General features: G+C 23.9%; 1 protein-coding gene and 1 non-coding gene across 2 annotated transcripts; both read left to right on the top strand.

The window, feature by feature from the left end:
• Positions 1-235: 235 nt before the first annotated feature.
• Positions 236-14,170, top strand: LOC145844133 (neurocalcin-like). The gene is made up of 5 exons (XM_082951494.1): positions 236-388; positions 4,232-4,355; positions 5,564-5,709; positions 13,104-13,191; positions 13,596-14,170. The coding sequence occupies exons 1-5, from the start codon at positions 269-271 to the stop codon at positions 13,694-13,696; spliced, it is 579 nt and encodes a 192-aa protein (XP_082807620.1). The 5' UTR covers positions 236-268; the 3' UTR covers positions 13,697-14,170.
• A 5,381-nt stretch (positions 14,171-19,551) lies between these two features.
• Trnam-cau (transfer RNA methionine (anticodon CAU)) lies at positions 19,552-19,624 on the top strand. Its single transcript has one exon. It is a non-coding gene; the product is annotated as a tRNA-Met (tRNA).
• The last annotated feature ends 1,677 nt before the right edge of the window (positions 19,625-21,301 follow it).

Raw genomic sequence — 21,301 nt, 5'->3', positions numbered from 1 at the left:
TAGAATAAACATATTTATATAAACAAACAGTTAATAAACAATGTATTAGCTAATTCTTCATTATTGATAAATTATAAAGTCTAAAAATATTATTAACTAAATATAAATAAATACTGACATGTCTTATAAATGTCTATTAATGTCTAAATGTCTAAATGTACATTAATGTCCAAATGACAGTCTATAAATGCAATAATCTATAAACTATATTGTCATGTTATTAACTTATAGAATATAAATATTTATAACAATTAACACATAATAAGAAATGGGTGGTAATGTATCTAATCAAGTAGGACCTCTATCCGATGAAGAAGCTCACCAAATTAAAATCCTGACAAACTTCTCAATTGATGAAATATTATCTTGTTATGAAGATTTTGTTAAGGTTAGGAAATTCGAATATTTTATGTGTTATGTACTTAATTATTTTGAATTCACAATTTTCAAAGTTGATAAGATACCTTCTTGTTATGTGGATTTTATAGAAGTTAAGTTGTTAAAGTACTGACAAATTTCTAATTAAATAAAAACGTTCTGAAAAGTTTTTAAAGTTTTGTTTTGAATGTTGAAAAACATACTATTTTTAAAACTACTATTATTAAAAAAGGTTAAATTAAAATAAAACTAATTGCTTACTATTTAAAACCATTAGCTTTCTCAAAAGTCCTTTTTTTTATTCTTTATAATGTGATAACATATTTGATATTTTTAAATTATTAAGGTTGAATGCAGTCCTGAGTTTTAAATCTTTTTAAATTATTATTTCAAGGTTAAATTATTATTCGTTTTGTAAAACGAAAAAAATAAATCGAACCTCACACTAAATCAAGGTTAATGCAATTATGTTACGTTTTTTTTTACTTTAAAACTTTTGTATAAGCTTCTCACATGAAAATTGAACAAATCTCAATTGCTAAGATATTATTCTGGCTTTTCAAAGTTATATAATAAATATTAAAATATGATTTATTTAGAGTAACCTCCAGAAATCACGATGATTTTAAATATTCAATAACTAAAATTTTTTTGTTTTGGTTTTAACTGGTGTTTTTAGTCTGAAGTAACCGACTAGAAACAAAATCTATTATTAGCTTTAAAAGGTCAGTTAGTTCAAAACTATGAATTATTTTTGTATAAAACTTATTAGTTTTTAAAGCATACATTTTATGTTTATATTACAAAGTTAAAACTTTATATAAGTTTTTACACTTTTACACTTTTTAAAACTTTTTCGCTAAAGTATTGTTTGTTTCCTGAATATGTACACTTATAGTTAATTTCATGACATATGTTTAAAAAATATTTGTACAGAAATTAAATAAAAAATTTACGTGTTTAAAAAAATAACAAAACAAAAACAATACACAGCGTTAAGCCAACTATATCTGCTTAGTAAAAATGTGAAAGTTTTGTAAATGTAAAACAAACATTTTTGAAAAGCATCATAAGATTAAATGCAAATTGAAAGATGGCTGTCTGTAAAGTTCATACTAAACAGAAGTAGTGAACTTGAATTATATCAATTACAAGACTTGCTAAAAATTAAATGCATTTTCTAAGTTACACTAAACTTTTTGTGATAAAACTTTTATTGAAAGTAACTTACTTGTTTAGTTTACAGTTAGTTTTAATTCCAAACTTATTAGTTAAATTAATTATTTACAGAGCTTCTCGTATTCAAAACTGAGTGGTTTAAGTAAACTAGGAAAATTGAACTTTATGTTTTTTATAAAAGCTATAAGCTTTAGTTAAATACCAAAAGATCAAATTAGTCTTTTAAAGTTTATCTATAACCGAGCTTAATGTGTAGCAACTTTTAATTAAGTCATACACAAGGCTTGCCGCGGTAAAAAAATAAATGTTAGATGGTTTATGTATTCAAATATAACAAATTGCACTCTTCCGTTTCAAAAGCTAAAAGATCAGCTTTAAATTAAAAAATTCAATTATATTTTAGTGTATATTAAATTTCTACATTAAGAAACTTTTTCTAAAAAATATTTTACTGTAATAAACATTTAGTTTGATAAATGTTATAGAAAATAAAAGTAAAAACATTTTTCTTTGGTTTAATTTTATGAGCATTCTTAATTAAAAAACTAATCACTAGATCAAAAGCTTTTCAGCTAGCTTTATCTGAATCAAAAATCATAGAAAAGTAATTAGTTTTTTGAAAATAAAATAACTCAACACTACTACACTCGAATTTTTATATAGTTAAAATATGTGGTTTCAAGTTTGGTTTTTTATAAAAGCAATGTAAGTACAGTAACTGTTTTGTGTAAACTATTGTAATTCAAAACTTTTTTACTTTTTGAATTTTTAAATTTTGAATTTCATTTGTTAAAGTATTGTTTGTTTCCTAAAGATATAATATACTTAGCTTTTATGACAAATGTTTTAAAAAAACTTATATTACCTAGACTATTTTTTTAAGTTTGTGTATAGTTATCATTTCTTTGATAGTAGTTTAGTGTAGCTAAACCAAAATAACGAGACTATGGTAATAGTTGAAAAAACTTGAAAATATTTAAAAATTAAGAAAGTTATTTGTCTCCACAAAAATTGTATTTCTAAATGTTTTAGAACACTTTTATTAATTGTTTTGAGTCAAACGAAAACTTTTTATTGGTTGCATTTATTTACAAAAATATTTTTAATAAACCAATGTTAAAATTAAGCGCATTTAGACACAAAAAATATTTACTTTTTCATCATTTAAAGTTACACTATAATTTTTACATTTTTAAAACAATAAAGTAAATAAAACGTGTTACTAATACTTTTCTACTCAACTGTTTAAGTTGGAAAACAATTAATTTAATTAAAATTAAATTCAAAGATATATTTACTTTTTGAAAATTGAACTAATATAGTGGCTAATTTGTTTTTAAAGACTTAGCCTAATTAATGACACATAAAAAACAATATACATTAACTCAGAGTACTTAATAGAGTCAAAGTTCATTAAATTTAAAAGTTTTGAAGGGTATCGTTTAAATTAAATAGCTCAACTACAAAGTAACACAAACTTTCAATTTAACTTTTAAACACAGTAGTTTACTTTAAAACGTTTTAAAAGTGGTAGAAAATTTTAACAGAGTATTACATGCTGAGAAACTGTTTTTAAACCTTAATCTGTTACAAATTAAATAAAAAAATATTAAATTTAAAACTTTGTGTTTTAACTTCAATGCGTAATTTCACGCACTAATAAATTAAAAAGTACTATTTACCGTCAAAACACATTATATTTTTTCTAAAAAGGATAATTTAACAATGTCCGTATACCAAGTATTAGCTTGAATTCTAGTAAAAATTTAAATTTAAGATTACAAGTTTTACAAAAACTTAAAACTTATTAACGTAAATAAACATCAAAAACATTTTTGTAAGCTATAATTCTAATAATTTTAATGTTTTTAATTTTAGTAACTTTTACCGATAATAAAATTTACAACATTAATATTATGACCGTTTAAATTTTTTTATAGTTTTAGCTTTAAGTGTTTAGTAGCTTTTTTATCTGTTAAACCAAATCGTTGATTTTGCATCAAAATTTACATTAAAAATAAACCCAAAAAAGTTAATTAGAAATAAAGTACACCTTTTGCAATATTGAAACAAATGAAACTCTTTAGAATTTTTTTTTATAAGTAAAAACTATTTTTATACCAAAACTAACTGTTTTATTTAAACTAACAAGTAACATATGTTCATTAGTTAGCTTTTGTTTAAGTTTAGTTACCGTAAACGTTAACCAAAAAACCGTAAAATTTACAAAAATGCAGTGTTAAAGTCAAATTGTAGTTGTTTTTGTGACACAGACTTATTTAATTCTAATCCTGTTATTTTCTATATTTCAAGTAGAAGAAAAAAAGAGCGCATTTTTTGGTGTTAGTAGTAATTAACTTTTATTATACTGAAAATATTTCCAAATCAACTTTTTGTTCTAGTAGAAAACAGTATAAATTTATTTAATAAATAAAAGTTTGAAAATTTCAGCTTTTTAATTCTTTACACCGTTTAAAATTAATGTATTCATGATATTATGAATGGTTTTGTTAAAACAAATTTCTGAAATAGTACATAATTAATATTTACTGTTTTAATCAAAATATTTATTTATAGCCGCAAATCTTATCAATAACTTACTTTTTTCCTAATAATAACTAGTATTAATTTTGTAGTAAACACAAATTTAAACAATTAATATTACTTTTTATAGCAATCCGTAGACGGCTTGATGGATCAGGATAAGTTTGAAGTATTTTGGGGCCAGTACATGAATAAAAATTGTGAAAAAGAATATACTCATCACGTTTTTAGAAGTTTCGACTTCAATAATGACGGTTAGAATTAATTCTAAATACTTAATTAACTCCATAAGTCTATATCCAACACATTTTTAGAATTTTACACATGTAATATAATGGTAAGGTCGAACTTAAAAACCAATATTAAAATGTTTAACTTAATAATTAACAACTTGTTTAGTTTTACTGTTTAAACTTTTTTGCTGTTCGAAAATGAATTTTACACAAACATACTAATTAATCTTATTAAAACAAACAATACATTTAAACATTTTATCTTAAAATAAACAACGTTGAAAATACTTCGAAGCTTAAACTAAATAAAATTTTGCATTTTGCGTTCAATAGATGGGATTTAAAGATAGGCTACCTGCAACATATGTTCAAAATATTCAGTTAATATAATAGCTATGTTGCATATGAGTCACTTTTAAACGAGTTTATATTTAAATTCAAATGTAACGTATTGTGAGTTTTTAACACTAATCTAAATTCGGAACTGTTGCAAACTTTACTAGTTTGTTAAATAACCTAACTGCTAAATTTGTTAGTAATAGATACGATTAATAAGCTATAAAATATTGGTAAGTTAGTTATAAAATTCTTCAAAGAAAAAACAAATTAAAGCTTTAAATCTTTAAACCATATAAAAAATGTTAAAAGCTAACAGTATATAAAAAAAGCATATTAAACTCTCAAATTTTGATAAGTTCAAAGTAATAATTTGTAACAATAAGTAATGCTTTTTTTTTATTGTAATGATTAAATTTTTTAATATTTTATAGTTTTTATTTAATCGAAATTTTTATGTTCAGCTCATTAATATTAATCGTTTTTATAGTTTGTAGTTTTCTTCAAGTTTTGAATTTCAATAACTTACTTACAGGGATACAATATAACTTATAGTTTTGTTAATTTTATTGATGCGTGATTAGAGAGCGAGATGAAAACTTTACATTCTTTATTTATATTAAAACTACAACTATTTTTTTTTGCTTTTTGGCAGATTTTATACAATATTCATTAAAATTAACGTATCTTTGAAATAAAATTAACGAATCTGAAAACGTATATTAATTTTTATATTAGGATTCGTTAAAAACCATGAAAAATAAAATATATTATGTAATTATTGTGACAAAAACAATTAAACTTAGTTATTTATTTTGATACGTAAACTCCAGTCAATGTAAATACAAAATAAAATAATATAAATATAAATATGTAAACATATTAACTTTTAGGATACGTCAACTTCAGAGAGTTCATTTGTGGATTGTCCATGTCAATGCGAGGAAGCTTAGACGAGAAACTGACGTGGGCGTTCAACATGTATGATCAGAATAAAGATGGGTTAATTACACTGGATGAAATGAAGGAATCTATGAAGGTAATTAGTATTTATTTAATTATTTTATTATTTAACATGTATGATCAAAATAAAGATGGGTTAATTACACTGGATGAAATGAAGGAATCTATGAAGGTTATTAGTATTTATTTAATTATTTCATTATTTAACATGTATTATCAAAATAAAAATGGGTTAATTACACTGGATGAAATGAAGGAGTCTATCAAGGTAATTAGTATTTATGTAATTATTTTATTATTTAACATGTATGATCAAAATAAAGATGGGTTAATTACACTGGATGAAATGAAGGAGTCTATGAAGGTAATTAGTATTGATAATTCATTAACTGCTGTATTATTTTTAAATTAAAAATTTAATTGTCAAACAAAATTGTATTTAAAAGTATAAGTAATTATTCGCCTTATATTGTTTATTGGACGACAAAAAATACGCTCAAAAGGTTTGGTCCAAGGACCTGGTGTACAAAAAACCTTTCGGTTATCGAGTCATACACCAGAACAGTTTAACGTCATGCCCAGGACAAATAAGTTAGCTCTAAAGACCTGGTGTAAAAAGGAGCCTTTTGGTTATTGAGTCTTACACCACATGCTTATAAAAATTTTTACGGGCTATTACGCATAATTTTTTTATCACCTAAATATTTAAATATTTAGTAATAAACAATCAATTAAACGAAATGAAAGAAAAAAAAATAATATAATTTTAAAACTATTATTGAGTAGATAACTTTTATTGTAATCTTTAAAGTAAAATGTACACAATCGTTCAGCTATTTTAATATGTGTGATCTAAAAAAAGACGGATTGTATTTACTTGATAGCAGTGGCGTCGCGTGGTATTTTTTTTAGGTGGTGCAGAATTTAAAAAAATATCAATTATTTTGATAAAAATATGTTTTACTGTCAAGTTTGAAAACAACTGAACTTTTGCTACACCTGAAGATAAGCTTTGCTTTTAAGGGCATAGGGGGGATGAAACAATTTGATCTTATTTTATGTAGTTTTTACTAAGCTACAAGATGCTTTTTACAGATTTTAAAAAATCAGTATATGTTTTAAGATACAGCCGGTCAAAGTCAAAGGCAACAAAAGGTTCATAATGGGAGGCACAAACTAAAACAGTGTTTTAAAAAAATGTTTTACCCCCCCCCCCTTTATGCCCTTAACATCTACTTTAGAATTATTTTACTGAAATTACTTCATACAGTTTTAATTTAACTACAAGTCATCTTTTATCAATATAAATTTTTTTTTAAATTTTTGAGATATTGTAATTCATAGTCAGAGGTACAAATGAATCCTTCTTTTTATAATATAAACTCAAACAACAAATAAATCAAATCACTAAAATCATATCTTTTTTTTATAAGTTGGCCTCAAAATCTTTAGATGTTTCTTTTATAAAACAAAAAAAAATTGCTAAATTAGATATTTAAAACACCAAGAAAAAAAAAAGTTATAACAAAAGTTTTTTTTTTGTATATATAAAAATATATATTGATACTTAAAAATTGAAAACTTCTCTTCAACAAAAGTATAAAGTTTTGAAAAAATTAGGATGAAAAAGTTTAATTAAAAATTGTTTTAAAAATGATGGAGAATATAGGTTTCAGTAAAATTGTATTTTTTGCTGTTTTGGTTTGCTCCTTGTATAATAACCCATTGTACTCTCTGGCTTTGACTGGTTGTAACTAAAAGTTTAATTGGAAATTTCAAGTTTATTAAAGAGTAACTATTAGCTTTCTGAAAAAGTTAAAATAAGAACAACATGTAAAAAAGTGCCTATACACCCTCCCCCCTTACTCCTCACTTATTTGCACATTTTTTTTTTACAAACATTAACATTTTTATTAACTTTTTTCTAATTTTAATGTTTTTTGTTGGAGGTTTAAAATTCAATAGTTTTTTAAGGGTATTTTTTCTTTATTTAATATTTATTTGTTTTTCATTTTGATGGCAGAATTTTTCTCAGGAGCTCAACTTTTTAAAGTTTAGTTGTGAGGCTGTTGAACTTTTCAAGAATTTTAAAGATAATTTATAAATATGTAACCATTATAGAAGTAAAAGTTTGGTTAGTTAGTTTTCATGTGGCCATAGGGGTAAAACACTTATTTTTTTATTTTAAATACCTTCTTATTTTCAGAGTAAAAATTAAAACTGCTTTAGTCAGCCTGAATATTTTTCTAATTTGGTCTGTTTTAATTTATCTTGGGTCATCTTGAGTTTTTAACATTTCTAAGTTATCCTGATTATGAGGCAAGGCAACCATGTTTCAACAATTTTATCTAAAATTTTTGCTTTGTTTATGAAAAAATTAAACCAAAAGTTATATAAAGTAGAGGTAGACTAAATTTTCCTAAAATGTTAAACTACTCTAAGTAATCAAAGTTTCTAAATTAAGGCTATTTACTTTATTTAAATATGTGATTGTTTCAATAATACTAATTTTTATTTAATATAAATCTAAAATATTTTTCTGTAAGAGTGAACTAGAAGTTTATAATAAACTTCTTAATTCTTTTTTTCAGAACTTGAATTTTATTATTTATTTTATTAACTTTATGATAACAATAATCAGTTATAGTTAAGTTTATGTATGCAGATTAATATAAAAAATCAAATTTTTAAGACTTTGGTGATTTAGGGTTTTTATCTTTTTTTTCAAAATATTCAATTTATGACAAATCTTTTAATAGAAGAGATCTGTTAAATTTAAAAAATCATGTGGGTACATAAACTCAAGTTTAATCCTTTGCAGTAGCTTGCTTTGTTTTTATTTTTAATTACAATAGCTTGTAGATGATACTTAAGCAAGTCCTGTTTTAGGGAATTTTCAACTTAGCTTACTTACCGCAAGATATTGATTTTGCGGTAGTTCTTGAAGAAATTTTGCTTTTTTGAGTTCATTTGCGGCAGTCAGCTAAGAGTTTGCGGCCGTGAAGTGGGCAAAATGGTCGTTTTCAAAATTGAAGTTTTAAAAGAGATTTCGTTCAAAAAAATAACGAAAACGTTATAGATACTTATTTTTTTTCTTAGAAAATTTCAAGGTGGTGCAGTTGCGGCAGTGCAACACCCCACGCGACGCCCCTGCTTGATAGGATGGTATAAACTATAAAAGTTATCAACATTTATTAAGTTTAAATTACTTATTATGAGTTATAAACTAGTTTTTTCAAAAATACTAAAAACTTCATAAGCATATTAAAACCAAGTCATGAATAATTTATACTCAATTTAATTAATTATTTTAAGTATTATTTTATATGAAGTAAGAAACTATGAAGTTATTTATGCTTGTTCAAATTAGTATTTAGAATACTATTTGTTCTTATTGTTTATATATTACAAACTTAATTATTTTAGTACGAGGAATACTAAATTAGGTATTTAAAAAGTACAAAAGTAAGCGTATGTTTTTGGTAAAAACGTTAGCAATTGAAATAGTAATCAAAATAAAATATTCTTGGATATAAGATATACCTTGATAGGTATTTAAATAAGTTTTTAATACAAACTTAGGCAGCTAGTTAAAATATCAAATTTAAAGTTCAAAAATCCATGAAAAGAAAAAAATAAAAATAAAAAACCTTAGTAATAATAAAATAATTGTAATAAAAGTGCAGACGGGATCGAAGCTATCTTATTTATATTAATAACAATTACTAAACAAAACTAGAGTTCTTATTTTTAGTTTAACAAAACGAAGAAATGTGAAAAGTTGACAAAAAATCTTTAGTTGTGTTTTTGTAACGTTATATATTATAATGAAATTTAAACTTCCTTACTTGAATTTATTTCTATAAACAACACGTTAGGTATTTAAAAGCTAACAACAAGAAACTTCAGTTTTTAACTTATCTGATCTTGTAAGACTAAAAAAGATGAGTTTTTTTTTTGTGTACGCTAAATAATTCACGATTCACCATTTAAAACCTTTTGCACCAAATAAAAAGAAATAATGGATTACATTTCAGATTACTTTGTAATTTACGCTTTTTTAAGCTTCACTTTTAAGTTCTAAATATTTGTAAATCGAAACTTTGGTTTTTCCCATTTATACGGGTAAACTGTCTGAACTTTGAATTTGTAGAGTTTTGAGATGCTTTTGTTGTGACGTCATAATATAACTATTTTTGTTAAGTTTAAAACTAAGATTGATTTTTTAGTTAGTTTATCAGAAAGACTGTACTTTTTCATATGGTTTTGTTTAAGATCAAAATATTAAACTATATTTTTGAATGATTTGTCTTGTATAGAAAGTAATCTAGAATAAACCTTAAACTTCAGTTAGTTCAGTTATTTTTAGAAGATATTTACGTTTTAACCAAAACTGTATTTATAAAAACTCTTAATTATATTTTACAGGATTTTTTTATGTAGTTAATAGTTTATAATTTTCAAAAAATCTAAAAAGAGTAAAATTAGATTTTTGAAAATACACAAAAATGTAGAATTTTTTTAACTAATTTGTAGAAAAACTGCAAACTGAATTTATAAAGTTTAAATTAAAAAACTTATCTCACTATGCTTATAATAAAAAAAACAAAAAACAAATTAGATTTCAATGTTTCAAAAACACGTCTATTTTTACACGCGAACCGATGTTAAGTGTTACTATAAATATTTGTTTTTTGACTACATGCCGATAAAGCCGTCAAAAAACAAATTTTAATATTTTTATTAGAAAGTAACTAACAAAATATAACTATATATAGCATAAAAACAAACAAACTGCCATCGGTCAACCTCAGTTTAATGGTTATTTTTAAAAATTATCTAGCTTGGTAATAAGAAAACACGGGACAGTATTTTAAAATATTGATTTTAGTTCTGTATGCACATTTTGTTCAAAATTTTTGTCTATGACTTGAAGGTTCATTTAAATACTAATAAACTGATTAATATTTATGTGGATATACCTAAATTGGTTTTTCAAAAATAGATAAGTACAATTACTTTACACGTGAAAATTTAAGTATGTTTTATATAACATAATTGTATACACTTTCCTTTAGTTCAGAACGTCATAAACTAAAAAGCTGATAAAAATTTTATGTTAGAATTGTTACTAAGAACATTTTATATCTGACGAAGTTTCCAATAACCTTGAAAGTTTGATTATAGATATAAAAAATATGTAAAAATCAAACAATATTGACTTTTGAATTCTAAACTTTTATTTTATCAACTCGGTCAGACGGCTATTTCTAAGTGACGAAATTTATTTATTGATTTTTAACATTGCAGTTTGTTGTTTCAGATATATAAAAGTGCCGATATAAACTTTTCAAAAGTTGAAATCAATACTTGATAAATCAATACTTGAGTCTGCTTAGAAGTAAAACAAGATATTTGCTTTTATCGTTTGCAACTTAATGCTAGGCGCCTTTTTGACTGAAACTTTATTAAGTTGTTTAGTCAATATTGAAAACATGGAACCACAAATCGGTCTTTTATGTTTTTTTTTGTTGGTAGTATAGTTTTGTTTTTAATATAATTAGTCTATGGATTAACAATTCTCAGTTTTAAGATTAGTTTTTATTAGAGTATAATATATTTGTTAACAATCATGGAACTTATTTACATAATGTTTTTGTTAATAGTCAAAAATTTTTTTTGTTACTGGTGATAAACTTTGTAAACCAACTCAGGTTTAAAATATGTAATTAAAAAATATACTTTAACACAAAACATTGTTGTTTTTGTAAAGTTTTGTAATATTTTGCATGTTAATACATTTGTACGGCGAAAACAAACATTGTTTGCAGAGTTAAACAATAATTTATTGTACAGAATTTTTCTTTTTTTAATACTTAAAATTAAAAAACCTTGTTAACATTAACAATGTAACAATAGCTTAAGCAAATAGATTTTAGCTATATACTTTGATAACTTTTTTAATATTCAATTATTTGTTTAAAACAAAATGAATAAAAAAAAACACAACTAAACATTAAAAAAATAAAGAGATGTTTTCATAAAAATATAATCTAAAAAATGTTTAGCCTTGAAGTGTTGTTAGTAAAAAGAACAAATTATGTTTAAAAAAATGTTTATCAAAATACTAAGATAGTTACTGAATTAGCTGTGTTGCACTCATGAACTGTATAAAAATTTAAATAAAAATAATTTTTATGAATCTTCATCTTAACTAATTCCTGTTTTGCCCACATGTATAATCCAATTATGTTTTCTCTGATTTATGTCATTAGTTTATTATATAAAAAATATTTAATGTTTTAAACAAATTTAACTTAAAAAAGTTTAGACTTCAAATGCCCTTGACCGCGAAATAAAAAAGTTGGAAACACTTATGCTCTTCCAATATTCAAAACTTAATCGGCTTTTTTCAAAAATACTATTTTGCGTAGAAAGTATTTTGCTTAAATCTCTACAAACTCAATGCCAAGTTCAAGTCTATACAAAGTAAAAAGAAAAAAAGGATTTTATAAGTTTTAAGGGAAAAAATTGTTTACGTTTTAAATAAAAACTATTGTTAATAAACACTAACGAACTCTACTCTCTACTATTTTTGTTTGAAATTTTTTATTTTAAGTTTACTATTTGAATATATTCAAAGTATTAACGTAAAGTTTTTAACTGCTAACTATTACGTGGCTTAACTTATTTTAAAGTCGCACAGTTAATTGTTTCATCAACTGCTGTTCTAAACTAAGGGGTTTTCTAAATTCATTTTAATAATCGCCCCGTCCGCTGAGAGTTGAAAAATAATCGCTTCCCCCCCCCCCTTTACTATTACAAACCCCAGAACACCTAGTGTAAGTTAGTTTTATTTAAAATTCTACAACTGACTAAAATTTTAAAATATCCCCATTTTTGTCCCTCACTAGTTATTTCCTCCGACTTAATAAATTGCCAAGAAAAGGACGATATTGGTCCTTTGGAAAACAATGTTCTAAGCTTTTTATGACGCCTCACGTTATGACACCACAATAATTACGTCACATAGACTGTGTAAATAATAAAAGGAGAAAACGAACCAGTTCAACTAAATTTAACATTAAAATTATGACAACTTTTACAATTATTTCGCTAAACAATTTAACCATAACTTATGACCCTACAGTAATACTTTTATAATCTATAATAATATATACTACAATAATTTTTATTTTAAACCAGGCTGTATACTCCATGAAACAAAACAACATTAAAGTTGTACAATTTTCAAAAAAATCATAACATTTGTTTATTTATTGCTACTTTTATAGTATATATTAATAATAAATCAACTTATTTGTTCTCAATAAAATTATGACAACTTTTACTGTTATTTCGCTAAATAATTCATTCAATTACTTATAACCTTACAGTACATCATTTTTTATATATTAATATTAACATTGATAATATTAATATATATTTAATGTATTTATTCTGAATTAGGCGGTATACAGTATGAATGGAGTCAGTGAACCGGAACAATTGAAATGCGGAGTTGAAGCTTTTCATGGAATCGACAAGGACATGGATGGTCGTTATTTCTTATATTATATTACTATACATAAAATATTATTAAATAATGTTATGCATTAATAATATTAATTAGAATAATATATATTACTAGTTTTATACTTTTAAATAGTTGAAAAAGGGGCTTCTGTATTATATATATAAATTTCATCTTTATTCACCTTTTAGAATGCCCCTCATATATTTACTTGTTTGATGATACGGAAATGAGTTAATTAAAACATACACAAAAACTTTGTTTGTTTTAATATGTGCGCACAGTTGTTATAAAGTTACAACGTAATAGTTTTCAGTAACTTGCAAAAAAACTTCCAATAGATTAAACCAGTTTACACCTAACAACATGAGGATTATTAATTGTATGTTTACTCTAACTAGTTGTGACGTCATAATAACTACATACAGGTAGAATCACGGTGGCGGAGTTCATCAAAGGGGTGAAAAAAGATCAAAGGCTGATAAAGTTAATCGAGCAACCGCTAGCTATGATGTCATCAGACCATTAAGTGTGACGTAATTTCGCTTTCATTACGTCACTAACTGATGTCATTTTATGATTCAATACACGACTTGTGCGATCTGGGTCAACTATAACCTATTTTATGTTTTAAGTTTATTTAAACTTGACTTTTGTTTATACTTAATACAAACATTGTGCATTTTTATATTTACATGTTTTTTATTGTAAATTGAATTGTAATTTCAAGTTTGTAAACATTTAAATGCAAAAAAGAATTAGTATTTCATTGCAGCTTTTCTTTTTAATTTAACTTAAAATACTTTTAAACGGGTACAACTATTTCTTTGTTTGTTCAATCATTTGTTTAGATATTGAAAAAAAAAGTATAATACTTAAAAAAAGTTTTACTCAATTTTAAACTATTTTTCAAAAGTCTTTTAACTTATAAAATTAAACTAAAAAAAGCATTAGTCAATGAAAAATAAATTGTCAAAAAAATAATGTTACTGTCTAAGGTTGTTTTACTGGTGTTTTAATATTAAGTTTATTTCAATACAGAAAATAAAATTTGTCTGTTCTATATGTCTAAGTTATAAAAGTTATTGTTTTACGCCCAAAGTTTATTTTTAAGTATGATTCAAATTTAAAGACACGTCATAATACATTTTCTATGCATTTATTAACTGTTTTTATCAATATAAAGTACTATAAAGATTTTTTAATTTTAAATTCTTTAATATATTCTAATATTAGTGTATACATTTTAAGAAAAAAAAAAACCGTAACTATCGAATGTTCATTATTATTATTTTTTGACTCTAAAACTAACTTTTTTTCTTTAAACGTGTTTGTTTGCTAGCATGCTTTAAATAATTTTCATATGACTTAATATACTCGTAATAAACTTATAAAAAGGCGTTATTTTACAATGTAAGAAAAAAGTAAAAATTATTTCGTTCAAAAACAAAATTATTAAAATAAGTTTAAAGAGAAACAAGCTTAAGTTTGTATTTTAATAAACACTTTACTTATATTTTAATGAATAAACTTTACTGAATGTTATTTCAAGTTTATTATAAAAATTTTTTGAAAAAAAAGCGACAAAAAGTTTGTGCTGTTGATACAAAATAAATTGCTACATGTTTGTAAGTAAAATAAGAATGATGTCGTAATGAAATGTTTTAAACCAACTAACTCTGGTCGTTGGGGTGTATGCATTGTAAAAACTATTTGATAAATAACAAGAAATAAACTATGTGTTCAAATGTTTTTAGACCAAGTAATATTGTATTTAAATACTTAAATTAATTTAAACAACTTAATTCTTAATGACAAAGTTTAAGTAAAGCATGAAAAAAAGCTTGAACACAGAAAAAGTTTTGTACTAATTAGTAAAAATTTAAACAGTTTTACATATAAGTTTTACTATTAGCAATTTTTTTTACTTGAGGAAAGCAAGTAATTAAACAAATTATCTTTTTATTATATTATATGTTTTGGTTTTAAGAAAACAAATAGGGAGATCTCAACTGCTGGAGGAGAAATAATAGATTTATTCTTTCAAAAATATATTTTACAAACTAATTTTCGGTCAAAGACCTCGTCAGTGCTTAAATAAATCTTATTCAAATAGAATTTATTGTATTTAAAACTATTTCTACTTTAAGCTATTTAAGACAAACATATTCTGTTACCTGTAAGAAATGGTTTCAACTTTCTTTCTACATATTTATTTATTGTTAGTAACATAGAACTTGAAATTATAATACAGAAGTAGCTGGTGGAAAAGTTTAAAGCTGAGACAGCTTTTCTAGCTTTATACAGAAAAATTGTAACTCTTAAAGTTTAAGTTTGTTCTAGTTATTTTGAAAATTTTTTGTAACTACAGTTATAGTTTATAAAAGTATTAGGTATGTATGTAAAATGCATACATATCAAAAGCTTTAAGCAAGTTTAAATAAATAATTAAACTTTTGTTGTACTAAAAAAGACAATGTGATTAAAATTGAATAACCTTTTATTCACAATGACAAACTTTTTTACAAAGATTCTAAAAGTCAAAAAGAGATAATAAAATTGATTTTATGCGACTAAAACTGTAGATTAAACTTTCAAAAATTTAAAACCATTAAAATGTTTCTTTAAGTTTAGTATATCTTTTAAAAACTTTAGAAATTCTAATATAAGTAATTGAATGACCTTAGTTTTATATTAATGTCTAGTTTAGAAATTTAATTTTTATTGATATCTAATTTCAAAGAACTCAATTTGCTTTAAGTTAAGTAATTCTACTTGGTTTTAAAAGTTCAATTTATACTGGTAGTAAATATATCTCCTACCGGTAGCTTTAATTGACAGTAAAAGTTTTTTAATTCATTAATTATGTATATGTTTATTTTGTACACTATAATAAAAACTGTTTCAAAAACAACGTTTAAAAAAAAACAATACTAATTTAATATTTTTATTAGTAAAACTTTTGGTTCTTCAACCCAACGTTGATAAAAACTTTTAGTTGACAAAAAACTTTCAATCCTTACCGGTAGTTCTAATTGACATGAGATTTTACATAAAAGCTTTTTAATCATTAATTATGTATTTGCTTGGCGTGAAGCCTAACAAATTCTAGTCGAAAATCTCTAATTTTGTTTTTGTTTTCAAAGACTTGTTTACCTTCAAAAGATTTTGAGGTTAAATTTCTTTCGTTTAAGTCAAAAAATACATTAAAATTTTAAAAATCAAAGATGTTTTTTGATACACCTTGAAAAAAACTTCCTAAAATTGTTTTCTAATTTTTTATTGTTGCTCGATGCTTATTTCTGAATAGACTCAGAAGTTAAGAAAAAACCTAATATTTTTTTCTTGGTTAATTAAATATATTGAAATTTTGTGAAGTAATAAAAAAAGTTTAAATTTCAATAGAAAATATGTATAGAGATTAACCTTTGATTCTATTGTTAAAAGAAACTTTGCCTACTACTTGATATGATCCATTATATAAAATATTTTTAAATTTAACATTATATTCTTACTTAAACTACAAAACAATAAGCATAATAGTACTTGAAGTTTAAAATTTATTTCTAATTTTAGACGCTTACAAGATTTAACACAAACCTACTATAAAATAAAAGTATCTATTTGCCGAAATTAACTTATTAAAGAATAAATTTTATCCTTTAATAAATAACAGACGGTTTAACTTTAGTCTAAATGAGTCTGTATCTATTGACAAAAAAAAAACAATATAAATTACAAAAAAACAAAAAACAATTAAAGTGATTAATGTGCTGTTTAAGCTAGAACAAAATTAATATCCAAGAAAATTATTTAAAATACAGTTGTGATTAGAATTTAATATTCATACTAACAATTTATTATTTCAAGCTAGACTAAGACGAATAGAAAAATAAATTTACATTTATTTATAAAAGATTTTTTTTAATATCATGCGCTGCTTTAATAGTTATACAACTTTACGTTTAATAAGTAGAAAACAAACCAAAAATATCTGTATTGTAAATAAATAAAAATGCAAAGAAAAGTATGGTACTGTAAGTTATTAGAATTAATTAAATTTTTGAACTAAAATAACAAATATATTATAATTTTTGAATTTTTTATTAAATTTTCAGCACTAATAAATCTTTGTATTTTACTTGTACTTAACAACATAATATTGTTTTTAAAGTTTTTAAGAAAAAGTATATCGTGAATTATAAAACTGATTGTTTTTGAAACAACTGCGGTAGCAAAAGTAGAAAATTAAAAACAACATTTATGTTGTACAGCTTATTATATTCGAAATAATATTACTTTAAACTATCTAGAGTTTTCATAGAGTTTTTAAAACTGTGCACCATTTAAACTCTATAACTTTAATCAAAAATACTACTTTATATATTAATTTATGTATTAAACTTTATAAAATAGTTTTTTTTTTTCTGGTCGATAGCGCTCAACAAGTTAAATTGGAGCTAAATATTTTATAGATTATATAATAAACAAATATATTTAGACGACCGTTTCTTATATGAGATATAACATCCCATATACTCCTCAGTTAAGATAAAGTTTATTAAAAAAGATTAATAGAAATTAAGAATTTGAAAATTTTATAATTATTGTGATGCAGTAATAATGAAGGGTTTTGTACAGCAAGTTAAGTTTGTTTTTAGTTATGTTGTTGGTATAAGAATTTTTGTATTTTGAAAAGTTTGTAAAGCTTGTATTAGAAAAACGTTTTAAACTGTTCGTGTTTGCGGCTTAATTTTAATTTAATTTAATACTTAGTTGGCTTTAATTTTGCTAAAAAAGTATTTTTGGTAGTTAATGCCTATATTTTGTATTTCGCTTTTCTTGTTCACTGTTATGTGCTTGGCTGATTTATCAAATTCAATTTTTCTAAGTTGCAAAGTCTGCAACCGAGTTTAGTATTAAATTGTGATATTTTTCTGTTTAGTATTTCCCATTTTATTTTATAGTCTGTGTTATTATCTTTTAAATTCCGAAAGTTCTGTCCTAATGTATTTTGTTAGTGTTGCTTAATGAAGATTTGTAAACTATACCTTTGTTTGAAACTATTTCTTGTAAATCCAAAGTTTTGTTTGGTTACTTATTGAATGTTACTGTTGCTCTACAGACCTTGTTAGAAACAAGGCATTGATTGTAAGTAAGGGTAAAGTTCTTTGCGGCAATTGCAAAGTTTATCTTTTGAGTTACTTTTATCGTTTATATTGTATTTGTTTAAGATTTTATTGTTGTATGCTATTATTTTTCTTCTAAAATTGCTTGCACAACTATATGATATTTTAATCGTGTTGCGGTTGAATATTTTTCATGGTTTATTTAATATTTTATACAAAAAAGAAAAGAAAAGGAAATATAATATTTTTGAACCCACCGTTTAGTCTAAATGTAAGTTCTAAAATAGGCAAATAGTTTATTTTAATTACCACATCCTTTGATGAAAACCACTCATATAAAGTTTAATTTTCAAATATTTTTTTTATTCATATAAGAAATATTTATTTTAGTCAACTAATAACCAAATTATAAATTGCTTTAGTGTGAATAATATTTTGAAGTTTACAATGTTTTCCATATGTAGATATATATAATTAATTGAAATGACGATTTTAAAAATACTGGAACATATACAATACTTTTCCAGTATTTTTAAAATCGTCATTTCAATAAATTTTTTAAAAGCCCTTCAAGTGGGCTCAGTAGAAGGTGTTCAAGTTTGAATATTAACCTTATTATATATATATATCTATTTCAGAGCTTCAGAATAAATCTGTTTTTAATAGCTTTGTAGTTCAAAATCTGCAAAACAAATCTTAGAAATGTTAATGTAGTTTTTAAAAGAAACAAAAAATTAACAAAAAAATCTTTTTGAAATTTCTTTACTGGCTTTTTAATATAAAAATAAAAACATAAACCGACATTAATTGAATTAAAAAAATTGTTTAGTAAATTTGTAAAAACGTAATAATTTTAATTTATTTTATAGAATGGATTTAAATTAAACGTTATTTATGTTATGTATATGTATTTTACGTTTTTATTTAAACTGTAACTTCAGTATTAAACTAGCAAATAAATTTAAAAAAAAATTAAATTACAAATTTTTTTTGTAAGCGTTTGAAAAAAGTAATAGCCTAACCTTATAAAACAAAGAATTTCAGAAAATATTGATTTGTATAATGTTTTGGTCGTTTATTATAAAATCCACATTTATTAAGTATACCAAATCATAGAAAAAAAATTGCGGTGTTTTTTTTAGTTTTAAACTTCAAGTACTTTTTCACATAAAATATATTTTTAAAATCATTTTAAATAACATTTAAATTTTCTGTAAACAGATTTATATACTTTTTTTAAGAATTATTTGCCGCAGCCTCCTTGGCGCAGTAGGCAGCGCGTCAGTCTCATAATCTGAAGGTCGTGAGTTCGATCCTCACAGGGGGCATTTTTTCTTAATCTATGTGTAAAAATAAGTTTCTAAAGGTGTAAAAATGGCTAATAAGTTGGGTAAATTGAATAATCTGCATCTAATTTGCAAAAAGTTGTCCCTGCTCGTGTTGCCCTTGTTCAAACTGTCCCCGCTTGAGCTCTCCATGAACTTTTTTAAGTTGGTCCCTGCTCCTATACACTTGTCTTATTGCGCTGTAGAGAGTTTTTACCAACAAAAGATCATGACTTTTAATTCACAATCCACAAATTTAAAATCTTTAGCTGTAAAAAGATTTTCTTACATTGCTTTTTGATAAAGAGAATCTGAGCTGAGTTTAATGTATATAATTTAAATTTATTTAATTGGTTCATTTTTTAGACACTAAAAGTGCTACAAATAATTTATATTTTCAAATTATGTATCAGGAGGCATTAAATTAAGTATTAAAAGAAAGTAGGGTCTTTTTAGGCTAAGAAATTGAAACAAAAGGCGAGTTTTTTTTTTTGGCAACACTATACTATATATTCGAAGATGATGATTTCTGTGGACATCTGTATGACGTATGTGATTACAGTTCCGGGGTCTCTGATTCGATACTTTAATTGTTTAAGACAACCTGAGGCCATTTCTTTTTCGTAAAAATTCCCGAAATTTTTGTATTTAAGAGGCGGGGCGCCCACTATCGACAAAATTGTGCCGAAACCCACAAACGTTGTGTTACGCGCGCTGACATAAACACAAGCCTGATCGCTGAAAATAAACATAAGTTTAAAAAAACTAAAGTAGATAGACTGCGATTGAAATATATTTATTTTAATAACAACACTATAAATAACATGCTTGTCTAACATAATGGCTATACAAATGCTAATCTAACATAATAAACATAAAACAAAAACATGATTTCATAAAGGTTAGTCCTTATAAACTTAAATACAATAAACATAAATATATATGATCAATAATGCTCTTATTTGTGTGTGGTAGGATAGGTCGAGGCATTACTATGCTGACTGCCACTCTCGCAGAACAAGCAATCGAGGGTTCGAATCCCAAGATCGTCAAGATCCACAAAGCGAAACCAGATCTGAAATATTTAGATAATATAAGGCGATGCTTGTTCATTTTTTTGATAAATTGAAAATGTTGTGGTGTTTAACAAAACAGAACGTGAAGTATTTCATTACTCTGAGGTAATTTAAAATTTCAGGAATTATTCAAATAAATATAAATCTATTTGAAAGTTATAATAATAAAAAAAAAATATTTAATTGGTAAAATTTGTATGTTTTAATATGCATTGAAATATCAATATTAGAGTTATTAAATGCTTGTATAGAAACTTTTATTTTAATATATTAAATATAAATATTTAGTTGCTAATAATAAACTAAAACACCAATTTTGTAGTTATTACAAAAAAAAAACTTATTTTACTTGAAGTTCACTGTAATTGAAATGTTATACAAAAGCTTAACAATTATAAGCTTTGAATAACTTTCTTTCATAACTATGTTCATGTTTGCATATTTAATTTATAAAAAGTTAGTGTGTATTGGCTTTATTACTATTTTATTTATGTAACTGTTAGTTTTATTCTTTTGAAACCAGAGGAGGTTGGCATGCCAACTTCCAAGGGTTTGTTTAGGAGGGTAGGAGGGTCAATGGTGGACTAATGGCTAAGAGGTCTTT

This window comes from Thalia democratica, chromosome 9 (assembly GCF_965202585.1).
Source record: "Thalia democratica chromosome 9, ktThaDemo2.hap1.1, whole genome shotgun sequence".
In the NCBI taxonomy this organism is placed as follows: domain Eukaryota; kingdom Metazoa; phylum Chordata; class Thaliacea; order Salpida; family Salpidae; genus Thalia; species Thalia democratica.
This window is presented reverse-complemented; position numbering and strand designations above follow the sequence as displayed.